The sequence below is a fragment of the Oncorhynchus tshawytscha genome, linkage group LG01 (genome assembly GCF_018296145.1).
Source record: "Oncorhynchus tshawytscha isolate Ot180627B linkage group LG01, Otsh_v2.0, whole genome shotgun sequence".
Taxonomy (NCBI): Eukaryota; Metazoa; Chordata; class Actinopteri; order Salmoniformes; family Salmonidae; genus Oncorhynchus; species Oncorhynchus tshawytscha.
Window position 1 is genome coordinate 72,073,635 of NC_056429.1, and position 14,199 is coordinate 72,087,833.

The following is a 14,199-nucleotide window of genomic DNA, read 5'->3' on the forward strand; positions in this document are numbered from 1 at the left end:
CCACTGTCATCTCCCTTTCCCCTCTCTCCTCTGCCTGGGTCTTCTGATAGGTCCAGACAGCCCTAGAGGAGCAACAGAGGGCTTGTTCCCCATGCTTTTGAATGCAGCGCTAACTCGTTCAAACTGTTTCCACTAGCATTGCTACAAGCTCCAAAAATGCTAGCCAGGAGATTCTGGATGATGCTAAATAACCAGCAAACAAAACAAAAAAAATGGTTTGGATGAAACACGCTCAGAAAGTCGCAAATAATGAAAACTTGTTTTTTTAATCTATCCCTTTAAGGAAAGAACAAAACATGATCTTCTGGGTTCCTGATTACTGAGGAAGAGGATAAAGTAAACTGATGGGACAAAGATCAAGTCTGGGAAAACAGAGAGGGAGTTATTTATTCTAATCCTTTGGAGTAGCTCGCTACTTAATTACAAGTGAATCCATATATGTTGGCTGGTTGTGGCTGGATGAGTATCATGGCTGAGGGTCACGATCCGAACTGGGTATAACTCAACACTCATCATATTCATTGTTTTCTTATTGGAAGATGAACCGCTTTCCTAGGATGAAAAGAGATCAACTGTCAACAACTACAGACCACAACACTCTGACAGAGTCATATTATCACATAGGGATCATGTAATAATCCACGGTGAGAACGTTCAAGGGACACGTTGTGTAAAGCATGAATCATAGTCCACAGACGCTGTAGTCTGGGGTCCCACTGTGACATAGCTACATGACTCTGAGACCATCCGCGGGGACACACAGCCCAAACGTGCACCTCCCCACTATTTCAAACCAACACGGCTCCGGTACGCGTCCTCTGCTTGAGCTGCGCTGAGAATTCGAAACGTATGAAAGCCAACAGTCCAATATTCTAGAACACTGCTGTGTGTATACGTACATGTTTTGGATTATGATAAACACTTAAGTCTGGCAATGAGGCTGTAAACACTGACATCCTCATGACATCATCATGCACAACAGGGTGTGGCCACAAGGGAGGGTGTGATATTGTGAAGATCCAATAAATCACCCTTTGCTAAGCCCAACCCCTCTGGTTACGGTTGCTACCTCGCTCCTAATTCCAATTCCCAAGTCCAATTCCCAATTCAAAGAGAAAACCCCTCACAATGATCTCAAACTGTGTTTTTAATACACAATGAAATTAAACACTGACCACCGCATGCTAATCGGAAGACTTTCGGGAATGTTATGGTGGACTGTGGCTTCACAGGAACCTGGTAAAATGAAGATGGAACTGTGGCTAGCCACCGGATGGCTCTGAATGCACTGTCAGCATGCAGTCAAATCTACTAACTCATTTTGGAGCTAAGTAGTGATGATGTTGACAGCAGTGAGTTATATTAATAATATAGCTAACTGAGCAAGTTAACATACATTTGGAGACTACAACTTATATTAACTGGCTAGTTAGCTAACTAACATTAGCAACATTTTCAATGTTGGTCAATGAGCGCTAGCAAGCTAACCAGCTAGCAAACAATGCAACAAAAGTATAATTTCGGATTCATAAAAATACTCCATCAACAGGCACTGCATTTCAGGAATCACAGTCCCAAGTACCCCTGGTGTACTGTTAAATTATTTAGCCATTTAAACAACTTGTTTTTTTATGAAAACCCTCCACTTTTGCCATTGCCCTCATTGGCTTCCATTCTTTTGAAATGAGAGCTTATCCATGTGTTGGACTCAAGCTTGGTTAGCGACTGTTGCTATCCACTGGAGCGCTGCAATGGTTGCCTAAAACTCTGGGATGGGCTTAGCGAAGGGGAAATTGAAGTCTCTGTTGATGTAGGTAGGAGGTCATCCCATTGTGTATGATGATGTCATTTTGTTTATTCATGTAACTTTAAGATGAACCCCATTTGATATGCTACACATCTACATTCTCTATTAATATCGCTCTATGAACATCACTTGAGCATGGCTCTCGTTCCTGCACAAGTCAGTCCTGTGAGCTTGAAATAAAATGATCAGGAACAGAACAGAAACACAGTTAGCAAGGAGGTTCCCCTAAAAGCATGGGATGCCTTCATAAAACAAAGGAAGACAAAACGACAACAAAAATAAATTAAAACTGTCATCAAGATATTGCATACAGTCAGAGATAAAGCATCCCTTCAACATAGTCACATTTTATACATAATATACTGTATTAGAAACAATATAATACACCAAACACCAACTGTCTAATAACACCACACGAGTGCTTGACTGATGTAGCATGCGCTAGCCTCAGAGCTAACAGCTACAGTAAAGCAGCACCACAAAGCAACACCACCATCCCCACCCAATAAATAATAAGAATAAACACTACTCAAATGAATGATACTACTACTAATAATAATAACAATAAATACATTTAAATAAGCCACGACTATGGAAGCACGCCACGTGGACGACTTTACGTATAAAGCACATACAGGACACACATGTATACCTACACATGAAACACACACACATACAGGGCACACATGTATACCTACACATGAAACACACACACATACAGGGCACACACAACAGACATGTAACAACACGTGTTGGGCGGTGTAACTTACAGGCACGTAAAGTGGTTGCGCAATCATGAACAGAGACAGAGGAGAGTGGGTAGGCCCTCTGTAGGGTGTCCATGTTACAATGTACACTGCCTGACATGCAAGAGCAGTCTCGCTCTGAACGGCCGCAATCAAAACAACATGCCAGTTTCATTTGTTTGTAGACGGACATCTTGGCTACAGTCATGTTTTGGGATGAGAGGAAGAGGAAAAGCAGCAGGTTAATGGCAAAAGGAGAAACACTCATGTTGGGAAGCCGGAAAGTTCCTTCCATAAAGGAGATAATAAGTGCAAAGCCTTAGATGCCAGCTCTAACGGGCTTGAGACCCAACAAAAGACCAGTAATGGGCACCTAAAATGTTTGGGAGCTTCATACAGTGTGGTCCAAAATGATTGAGACTCTTGATAAAGACGAGCAAAAATAACTGTATACAAGACTGTACATTTAAATACAGAGCTATATTGTATGCTTAAAACAATTGGGAAATTATCTTATTTTATACTAATATAATTGCCCAGAGAAAGAGATGGCTAAATAAGTAATAGTTTCTCTTAAAGGGTCCAAATTATTGACACCCCTGTTTTCAATACCTTTCAATACCTCAAGCTTTGATTATTTGAGTCAGCTGTGTAGTGCTACTGTAGGACAAAAACCAAAACGTGCACCCACAGGGGCCCCCAGGACCGGGTTTGGGAAACCAGAAACCAGAGACCATTCCTTCATACAGAATCCTTCCAGATCCTTGAAATACTTCATGTGTGTTTATGGGCTGCCCTCTTCAATTCAAACCACAGGATTTCAATGGGTTTCATGTCCGGAGACTTGCGATTGCAAAAATGTAGATTTTGTGGCCAATTCATAATTGGCTTATCACATACGCCACTCCTAGTTATATATACATATCTACTTCAATAACCTCATAACCCTGCACATCGACTCAGTACTGGTACCCCTTGCATATAGCGAAGTTATCTTTATGTATCTAGTATTACTTTTATTATTACGTGTTTTACTTTGATATTACTTCTCTATTTTCCTTCTCTCTTCATTGTTGGGAAGGGCCCGTAAGTAAGCATGTCATGGTTAGCCAACACCTGCTGTTTACGAAGCATGTGATGAATAACATTTGATTGGATTGATTTGATTTAAGCAGAAAAGAACCCCATACCTCCTGTAAAATATGGTGGTGGGTCTTTGATGTTATGGGGCTATTTTGCTTCCACTGGTCCTGGAGCCCTTGTTAAGATCAACGACGTCATGAACTTTACCCAGCACCAGGACAATTTAGACAAAAACCTGCTTGCCTCTTCCAGCAAGACAGTAACCCCAATTACACATAACAATTCACAAAGAAATTGTTAATTGACCACAAAATCAAAATGTTCCAATCGCCATCTGTCTCCAGACTTGAAACCCATTTGAAAACCTGTGGTTTGAATTGAAGAGGACAGTCTATTAGCGCACATAAAGGATATCAAGGATCTGGAAGGATTCTGTACCGGGGTTATGGTCTAAGATCCCTCCGTTATCCTCGCTAGGTGAGGTATTGAAAGGTATTAAAAACAGGGGAGTCAATAACTTGTTAAACAAAATCTATATCTATGAGCAATTGTATTGGTATAAAAAAATATAATTTCCCTTTTTGCATGCAATATAGATCAGTATCTTAGTTATTTATTTTATACAGTAATTTATCAAGGCTGTCAATCATTACAGCTAGAGTGCCAAACTGCTTTTGTTTCTTTGCAGTGAGAATTGTGTGCAATATATTATCAAGGCCAAAAAAAGCTTTTTTCAAAGTTATCCTAAAGTCTTGGTTAGATCAATAAAGTTTTGAGCAATTTGAATGTTGTAGTCCAATTTAACTTGTAGTACAGATGGTCTTAGGCTCAAGGGTCAAGCTGTGTCCAAAGGCTGAAAATGCCATAACAGGTATACAGGCCAATATGACAGTGGGGGAGAGGGGGGAAGTGGGGGAGAGGGGGGAAGGGGGGCAGGGGTAGATGGAAGAGGAGTCATTCTGGGGTAGGAGTATAGCATGGGCAATGTCTTCAGCAGCAAACCTCCTAGAGACATATATTATTCCATTCAGAACAGACCATAACATCCTCTATGCGTCTGGCTAAAGGTGTGGATCACGTACCTGTATCCCATCATGCAGGTGCAGCAGCCCTGGTCAAGGCATCATCACACTACTCTATTGGCTGGACTGGCCATACCATGCTAGTCTATAATACAAGAGTTTCACTAAACCAGCACTCCCCCAGAGAGGTTTGTGTATGTGTTTGCAAGTTACTGTGGATGTACATGGAGTACAGATGAACTCTCTTAATTTGACCCTGCTTCTCACAGCAGGAAACATATCTTGGATGCAGCAACAGGAAACCTGAATTATTATGTGGATTAGAATTAATGGGCATTTTTGTAGGGGTTGATACATTTTTCATTAGGGCAAATCAAGTCTGACATTTTAAAGTGAAAATTAAAAACTTTAGAAGTCATTTTAAACCTTTGCATTTCCTGCTGCACAGAAAAATTCTCTGCGACAACAGAGTGATCAAATTAAGATGGCAGATCTGTATGTAAAACATTTGAGGTGTGTGTGTGCGTGTACAGTAGATGTGTCAAGGTCTTAACCCCAGGAGAAGTAGCAGTAGGTAGTGAAAGCCCCTCAGAGCAGCAGTTCTAGATGTCTGTGACTCTGGTTCAGGCAACAAACAACAATCCCTGGTTCCCATTCCCCCTATGCCAGGGTACCAAGTCACTAACTCACTCTAACACCCTCACAGAAACTCTGGCACTCTCTCGAAGGAGAACTATAAGTCTACTTTTACTGTTTTAACCATGTGTGGCTAGGAGCCCAAATGAGGTGGCAGGTTTCAGTTTGTGGCCAGAGAGAGAATGGGGAGCGAGGCCTGGCCCCAAACAGGGAATGTGTCCTATAAACAGCATGCGTAAGCGCTTTAGAAGCATTCATAAGCGCGCATAAAGAGATCACAGCGATTAAAGAGAGGGAGTGTGGTAACTGTTTACAGAGCAGAAACAGTTTTGGAGGCGTGACAGACATGCAGTGTGGCTTTCGTGTCATGCTGAACTCAGTTTTATTCTGAGTTCTTTCTAGGCTGGGCATTCAGTGGAACACAGTACTGTACATGTAGTTGTTGGTTAGTGAGACATGGGTGGGGGAGATGGAGAACACGACATGACAATGTGTTTGACTCAAATGACTTCACACATACCCGTTACCCTGATCTACTACAGTACAGCCTACAGTGTCCCTTTTAGGACATTCTTCACCACAAGAGTCCACAAGAACATGACTGTCTGTGTACATTTTGTCAAAGAAAGGTGATTGTTAACACACACACAACTGCGCTGTCTCTTTTGTTTGTGGTTCTAGAAATAAAAGTATGTTTTTGTATGTCCCATTCATCATTACACCTGACAAAACGTACAAAGACGAAGTCATCATGAAGTCAGTGTTGAAAATCAATAGAGAAAAGGATGTCCTAAAATGTACACCTGACTAACGGACATTGATCCTCTTAAGTGAAAGACAACCCTATTCAGCAAGAACTCGATGAGCAGTGTTGACTTTGAATAGTAAATCAAACGTAGTCATATTATATTAACAGTCATATTATATTAACATATGGATACTTATAGAAAGCAATCAAACTAAAACCACTTTTAAACTCTCCAGTTATTGTACCATGTTGCAAAGCACAAATGGAAATAGAGGAATGCGTAAGACAAAGAACAGTTTTCCCTTGAAATACAGATGTCTTCAACCAACCAAACCAAACCATCAAACATTGCACACCATAAAACCAACCTGGACTCAGGGGTAGACGTAGCATAGTAAAAGTAAATTCCATCCACTCCAATTTGTATGATATGTTACGTTTCATATGGTAGTTATTCATTTGAGGATGTCCATCATCCATTTCTTATGATAAGTAAGGAATTCAAATTCGTATGATATGTTGTGAATTGAATTTCGTACAATATGTTCCGAAATGCAATTTGTACAATAAGTTCCAAATTTGCAAAAACATATGACGTTACGAATTCGAATTTGTAGCTAGGCTAGTGGTTAAGGTTAAGGTTAGAGTTAGCTAACATGCTAAGAAGTTGCAAAGTAGATAAAAAAGTAGTAAGCAGTTGCAAATTAGCTAAAATTATCAAGTTGTCCGTGATGAGATTTGAACACGCTAGACGTTGGCATTATACGCTCACCCTTCCAACCACCCACTTTTGCCTTAAGTAATCTTTTGTCTTATGTGACCATACCAAACGTAACAAATCACACTAATTCAAATGTCCCGGATTTACTTTTACTATGTTACGTCTAGACTATGAGACCAGGCTGCATAAAACACAGCCAAGGGTTAATTTATTCAATGATGAAATTAAAGTAAGAGAACTTTTCCCTTTAAAGGTTAAGATACACCTACAGTTAACTGCAACCATAGAGATATTACCATTACTAGTACAGTAACTCCAATCAAATCAATGGGTCTGTGATGGTTGGACCGGCGGCCATATTGAGTATACTAATGAGTGTTCCAGTCAAAATGCAAGTTTTTTTTACCATTCTAGTAATTCTATAACAGTCTATGACTGAAACACCCTGTTGCTCATCATATTCTGGCTGAATAGGTTTCTGAGGATGTGTGTCAGTTTCCTTCAATAGGCTACATTCAGGACTGTGAGACATGGCCATCTAGTGGCCAAATGGCAGTACAACATTGGCGCGTAAAATAACTGTCTAATGAAGCTGTTTTCTTTCACTCAGGCGACTGAGGGCAGTGAGTAAAAAAAGGGCCTGATGACCATATAGAATTGAAATGCAGTGGGGCTGGGGGCGACGACACTTCAATTCTAAATACACTGATGAACTATGTGTAATGGTATGACTGGAGCTGGGCAGAGGACTAGAGCACTGGGGGGCGGGGAAGGGACCAGAAGCAGTGAGGGTGGTACGACCAGATTGTTTTGATTGTGTTTTGCAACATTGCTCAATAAGCTGAAATATTTTAAGAACTTCCCACAAGAACACTTTCCGCTTTTCGGAAAATACCGCAGCGTGCATAATAGCCTCTAAAAATAAAATAAAAATATCTAAAAAATCAATGACTAACGTTACCTATATCAATCTGTGGGTTTGATATTTCAGATTGTCACCACATCCATGTACAACTTTCTCAGAGCGTGACATTAGAGAGAGGAGGTAAGGAGGACTTAAGGACAGATGGCAAAGTTTAGGATTGGGTTTCTAATACAGATCTGTTCAGTTTAACAACCAAATATTGCGACAAAAATAACTTTTTGAAGTGAGTCGAAGAGAGTTCATGTACTTCTATGATAAAATCACACTCCACTCTTGTCATCGGAAATGAGTCTGAGGCTGGGCTAGACTATGGGCCTACGTGGAGACACACTAGACAATCAGATTCTGGTTTGAGTTTGGGTTCTGCTGTATTCCTTCAGGTCTGGTCTGAGGCAGGACAGTGTAAAGATGAGAGGCGAGGAGAGGGATGCAAATGCTACACTGGTAACATGCAACATAGAATACAGTATACTATTGGCTGAGAAAGAGAAAAGACACTTGCACTGCACTCTGGGTAGGAGGGAACCCGTGTTTCTTTTACTCACAATAAATCACTACCAGAGAGTGGTTCAAATAAAGAAGTGGTGTTTCCCGGCGGCAGTAGGGGAAGGAAATAACATCAACAACATGTCAATGGTCATAAAAACATGGAAAAAATAAACAACAATAACAACAGAAACAAAACAGAACAGAAGACAAACTTCCATTCTAGTAATGGAATGGTCATCTCTCTAAATGGGGCCCTCCTGTTGGTAATAAAACAGCAATAAGATGGAGACACAGAAACCCCAAATAATCTACAATAGAACTGTCTTGTTTCAGGTACAGTAAATCTAGTGGACCAATGCATGATTACCAATTACACTATAGGGCCAACCCAAACCGTACTGTGCTGGCTTGGATACATTATGTTCACATTGTCCTTTCCAGCACGGTTCCAGCAACTGTAGTGGATATGTAACCAGGCCAGCCTAGTACAGCTCGGCTTGCCTTGTCTCAGTTATACTGTGAATCAGACAAAACAGGTCTCTGGTTCTCTCTACCTGACAGACTACGAGACCTATAGTGTGAATAATTGAGATGACACAGACAAAGGGAAAGGACGTTGGAGATCATGTGTTTGGGCATAGGCCGCTTACTGTAACTGTCACTGACCTTTCTAGATGTACAGAGACTACAGGACGCTAAATGATTTAACATGCTAACATGTTTGGACAAGTGCCCATGTAGGTCAGGTGGTAATAAGGCCCTGCCTCTGAATTAATGCTTTCAATTCAGGCTATTCAGGAAGTAAACCAAAAATACAACATATTATTTTCCTCAATGAGTTTACTTCCTGAATTAACTGAATTGAAATGGAATTGAACCCTTCCCTGGTACACATTCTCTAATTCCCAGTCTGACCAATAGTAATATTAAGTCATATTCCAAGTCATTCACTGCTGGTAGATGTTTTTGGTGGAATGCCTGGCCCAATAAGGTGCTCTGATTCTTTATGGTTGGGCCAATAGGGAGTCTGGTTATCTGCCCCAATGACCCCTGAGCAGAGGAACGCCATTTGCTCATTTATTCTAACACCTGACTGAGGTCATTACCTCTGCCTGTGTCACAGAGTCACTATGGCGATCTGACAGCCTCCTTCTTCTGCTCAGCTACTCCTGTCATTCTACCTCTCCCTGACATTCACTTATTCCATCGTTAGCATACTGATGTAGAACTCCCACTCTTTCTTTCTCTCTTTGCCGGTCTTCTCGCTTTCTTTCTCTCTCTGTCTTTTTTGCCCTCCAGACTTCAGTCCACCCTTCTAGCTAGTTTCATCATTATGATACATTCTTGACATGATAGGTTCACATATTCAAAATAGAAATTAAATGAAATGAAAAAAAAATCGAACAAAATGTACACAATGTTGCCTGTACTGTTTGCTTGGATTGAGAAAATAATACCATAACACATTGATTTCAGATCATACCACAATGAAGGTTTGAAAGTTGTGATCACAGTTGATACACTCAAAAGGGACTCAAGGTAATCACTGGGGCAATTTCCATTTCCATTTTATCACTGTAAAAGGACATTCCTATGAGAAACAGTAAGGGATATGACAATCTTTATTATAGCACATCCTAATCATACTTCAGAGACATTGGGGGATAGGGGAGGGGTTGGGGATGGGAGGGGGTCATGAGAGGGGTGGGTGGTGGTGTTGTGGACGGAGAGTAGCTGTACTCACGTCGTTTGCAGCCACACTTTTTGATCCGTTTGGGGTCTGTGATGTCGTCGTGACAAGCTTTGCAGTAGAAAAATGCTCTGGGGGGGAAACAGCAGCATAGACATTTATTATCTTGGTTTGCAACTTACACCAATTGAGTTCTATCCATTCCACCAGGTTGAGCTGTCTTTCACTTTTACCAATGACATTTATAGGAGTTTAATGTCTAATCGCTTTGTACAGTATGGTGACTTTTTTAGCCACCAAGAGAGTGAAGATAGAAAACAGACATGGCCTTAAACTGAGACTGTGGCCTTTTTTTCTGCCATTACCTCTTTACTTCTTTGGCATCGCTGGCGATGAAGAACCCCAGAGTTCCTTCCTGCATCTTTACGTGGTTCCCCGGGTTGATGAGGATGCTGGGTAATGGGAGAGATAGATGACATCACGCTCTGTAGGCGCTGTTACGGCCGTTAAGAGTCACACTCACACGCTAATCAAGAGGAATGGTACACACACACACACACACACACACACACACACACCATCAACCCTCTAGCTGGAGCTACACTACTACAGCGATATAGAATGGCCTGATTGGATTGGTCAAAGGAATCACAGCTTCTGCAGTCTCCAGTTGTTTTGTTTGGAGAGTGGTATGGAATGGAAGTACTGTAAATGCTATCAGTGTGAGCTAGTAGGCCACTGTATGGAGGTGGGTATTTGTTCAAGTGTTATTGTGTCGAAAAACACCTTGCCTCTTCCATTGTTTCCATGTTCAGCCACCTTCTCTGAGGCTACTCACACAGATGGACAGAATGCGCAACAGCATGAGTTGGTTTGTACATTTTAATTCTTTTCTTTTTCACCATGGTTCTGATTGGCTTGGATGGGGTTTGGGGCAAGGTTAGGAGGGATGTGGGAGAGGGGGGCAGAAAGAATTAAAATTGTTGTTATGGAGTGGTTTCAGTCTCAGAAGTCAGAGCCAATCAGCTATCAGAATGATGTAACGGGTGTGTTACACTACAGTTAGATACTGTTACCTGGGTTAGTACTGGACAGTGGAAGGCAAGGGAATGAACAGCCCTTGGACTAAGACTACAGAGGAATAGGAATCATCTGCTATAGTCTTAAGTGTTGTTATATAGTGTATTAAAGTATTGTTAAAGTACTGCTACAGTACTGCTTTCGTGTATTATAGTATTGTTATAGCACTGCTTTAGGGTATTATAGTATTGTTATAGCACTGCTTTAGGGTATTATAGTATTGTTATAGCACTGCTTTAGGGTATTATAGTATTGTTATAGCACTGCTTTAGGGTATTATAGTATTGTTATAGCACTGCTTTAGGGTATTATAGTATTGTTATAGTACTGCTACAGTACTGCTCTAGGGTATTTGAGCTAAGAAATGTGATATGATATGCATTTTTTCTTTACATTATCAGTGTCCATGTTGATTTATCAGGGAGAACAAATTAATAACCAAGAATCTGAGGGAAAATGGCCATGTAATATTATCTAATGGATAAGTAATATTCATACTCAAATTCGTTCTAACCCCTAACACTGTAACCCCTAACCTCACAGAGCCTAAAACTGTATCCGCAAACATATGTCTACAGTAAAGAAGATCATGTAGATTTGGATGGTGTTTGTGCGTGTAGGGTGCCTGTATGGACTGGCTGTATCATTCCCCCTGAATTAGACTGAGACGAGAGTGGACGACACATACGCCCAGTTCATTAATGGTTACCTGTGGGTAGGAATCATCAATGATGGGAGTGCAGACAGACTAACAAACGGAGCACACAGACTGACAGTCAGGGGACGACAACCCTGGCCTCCGAGCCCAGACGAAAGGGAAATGAATCATACTTTACTTTAGGAATACTTTCCAAACTTATTTTGATAATACTTAACAAATATTTGGCTTCTTGTTTTATGAATACTATACTTTGCCAATAGTTTACTTTACTAAGGCTTTATTATACTTTACTAATTTGACTAATCCTGTGTTTTACTAATACTTCATTGTACTTTACTAAAGTTTTATGCTTGACTGACATACTAATACCTGATTTTACTTTATTCACCTTTTAATTTACTAATACGTTATTTTACTTTACCAACTCTTTAATTTACTAATACGTTATTTTACCAACTCTTTAATTTATTAATTATTCACTGTCATTCAATGTTCGGCCTTCATACATTAAATGTTTGTAGTTTTTGGTACTTTGGTACTGTTTAGACAGATTTTAGACAACTTATCTATACCAACATTATACTGTGTAAAAGTGCACGCAGGCTCAGAAAATAGCTGAGAGCAGCTGAAAACTACAGACTAATTTGCAAATGATTAAAAAAATCTTTCCTCTGGGCTCTACAAACAACGTACTTAAACAAGAAGGGGGCGATTGGATCAATTATAAAGCTGTAATCAATAGCAACAGCAAAATAACATGATATTCTGCTAAACTTAAGTTTAGAGTTGCCCTATTGAGCTTTATACCAGATAGAATGGCCCCAGCGTAGAAAACAGGAATCACGTTCGACATGCTGTTTCGGGAAAATACAAAATAAACTAACAAAGCCACTACAAAAAAACCACATTGCTGCCCAAATCTGAGATTTCACATAGTTTACACATTTCAGATCTAATAACAAAGAAATGAAACAAAATGTCGTTTTTCTCCAATTATGCATAGAGGCACAAACTGTATCAAAACCTCATATTGTGAGCAACAAGGCAAGCATCCCATATGATAGTGTTATTACATGCAGTTACCAAACAGTGTAAAACAGACCAGGCATAGCCACCGCAGTACAGATAAAGAGACAGGTACGTAGATGCAGACTGTTGCAGTAACTTCTGTGCAGTTGGATTGTTTTCTTAAACACCAAACTGACAGGAAGTGACCTCATTTGATAACATCTACTCAAGAGACACACAGGTATGGGGAGGTACATGGTGACTGACACGCACACAAGCTTACGCACACACGCACGCACACGCACGCACAGAAAGCAAACCGTATCCACACACATATGACAAAACAGTAAGAAAGGGATGAAATGCAAGTATGAAGATGATTTGCAGCACCCATGGAAAACGTGGCCTAAAAACTCCATAGGATAAATGTTAAGTTATCCAAAGTCAATGGTCCCATGCCATGAATAAGATATAACATGGCTTAACAAATGCTGTTTGTATTGTAAAAATCTATAAAACATGCATTTGTGTCAAACTACAATGACATAATCAATCCACCGATTCCATAATATTGCAGAAATGTGCAACAAATCAACAATAGCCTAATCCATGATAAACACTTCTGGGGTTCAGACATCAACAATCTGTTTCCCGACTGATAAGTGAGATGACACTATTAAAACTATAATAATATGAAGTAGTGTTGTGATGATGAGCACAAAAATAAAGAAACACCCGGGAAGAAAATTATAATCAGTTTGGCACAAAGTTCGCACACAGTTACGACTGACTGAGGACACTGAAAAAGAACTGAAGTGAGAGAGAAATTAAGCAGGACGACTGAAACGCGAGACAGAAAGAAACTCAAAACAGGAGGTAGAAATGGAGGGGATGGTGTTAGCCTGGGCACGTCGACAACATCAGACAAATCAACAAGAGTTACAAACGAGTCAAATTCAACTATCCTCTCTCTGCCTGCAAAGAAGTTAGTGCATTAGGCACAAGGAACACAATCAAAGATAGAGTGAGACATTGGCCCGTTTTGATATAGGGTTTGGAAATGGATCCTTAGGAAACATGACCCAAAGTCAGAAGCTCTAAAGTGGTGGCGATAGGGTTGAACTTTGGAGGGAAAGATAAGGAAGAGGGCATACCGCTTTCGGCTTCTGCAAACAACAAGAAAACAACCTCAAATCAAACAGTTGTTATTAACATAAAAGGAGAGATGAAAAATCATATTATGAATGTGTCTCAATATGTCTCAATTTGCTGTCCTTCTACCTTCTGATGGGGAAATGGAAGTGCTTGCTGTAGCACTCTGTGAAAAAGTTGAAGACCTTCATATCACTTAGTAAACCAGAAGGTTGAAGATCTAGAAGAGCTGATCTTGTTACACATATTGCATCTGTGAAATCATTTACTTCTGCTATCAGAGAGATATGCAGTTCAGATGGCACTGAGAATGGTGGCACTATGTAGTGGAAAAAAGCCTGGCATGACAAAAAGAACTGCCTCACGTATCATGTCCAGGTGCAAGCACACTACAAAAAGGCTGAGCGAAAGTTTAAAAATAAATGTTTTTC

The 14,199-nt window shown here is 40.3% G+C and overlaps 1 protein-coding gene across 9 annotated transcripts in view; it reads right to left on the reverse strand.

Moving 5' to 3' along the window:
• The window catches only part of kcnma1a (potassium large conductance calcium-activated channel, subfamily M, alpha member 1a), a 308,219-nt gene that overhangs the window by 47,213 nt on the left and 246,807 nt on the right, over positions 1 to 14,199 (reverse strand). For 4 of the 9 annotated variants that reach the window (XM_042325114.1, XM_042325101.1, XM_042325142.1 and 1 more), the window contains exons 17-19: positions 10,233 to 10,319; positions 9,922 to 9,998; positions 8,234 to 8,242 (exon numbers count right to left, since the gene is read on the reverse strand). In XM_042325114.1, the coding sequence (XP_042181048.1) occupies positions 8,234 to 8,242; positions 9,922 to 9,998; positions 10,233 to 10,319 (173 nt within the window). Of the gene's footprint in view, positions 1 to 2,577; positions 2,752 to 8,233; positions 8,243 to 9,921; positions 9,999 to 10,232; positions 10,320 to 14,199 lie in introns of all 9 variants that reach the window. The other 5 variants (XM_042325120.1, XM_042325106.1, XM_042325137.1 and 2 more) reach the window with 2 other exon arrangements.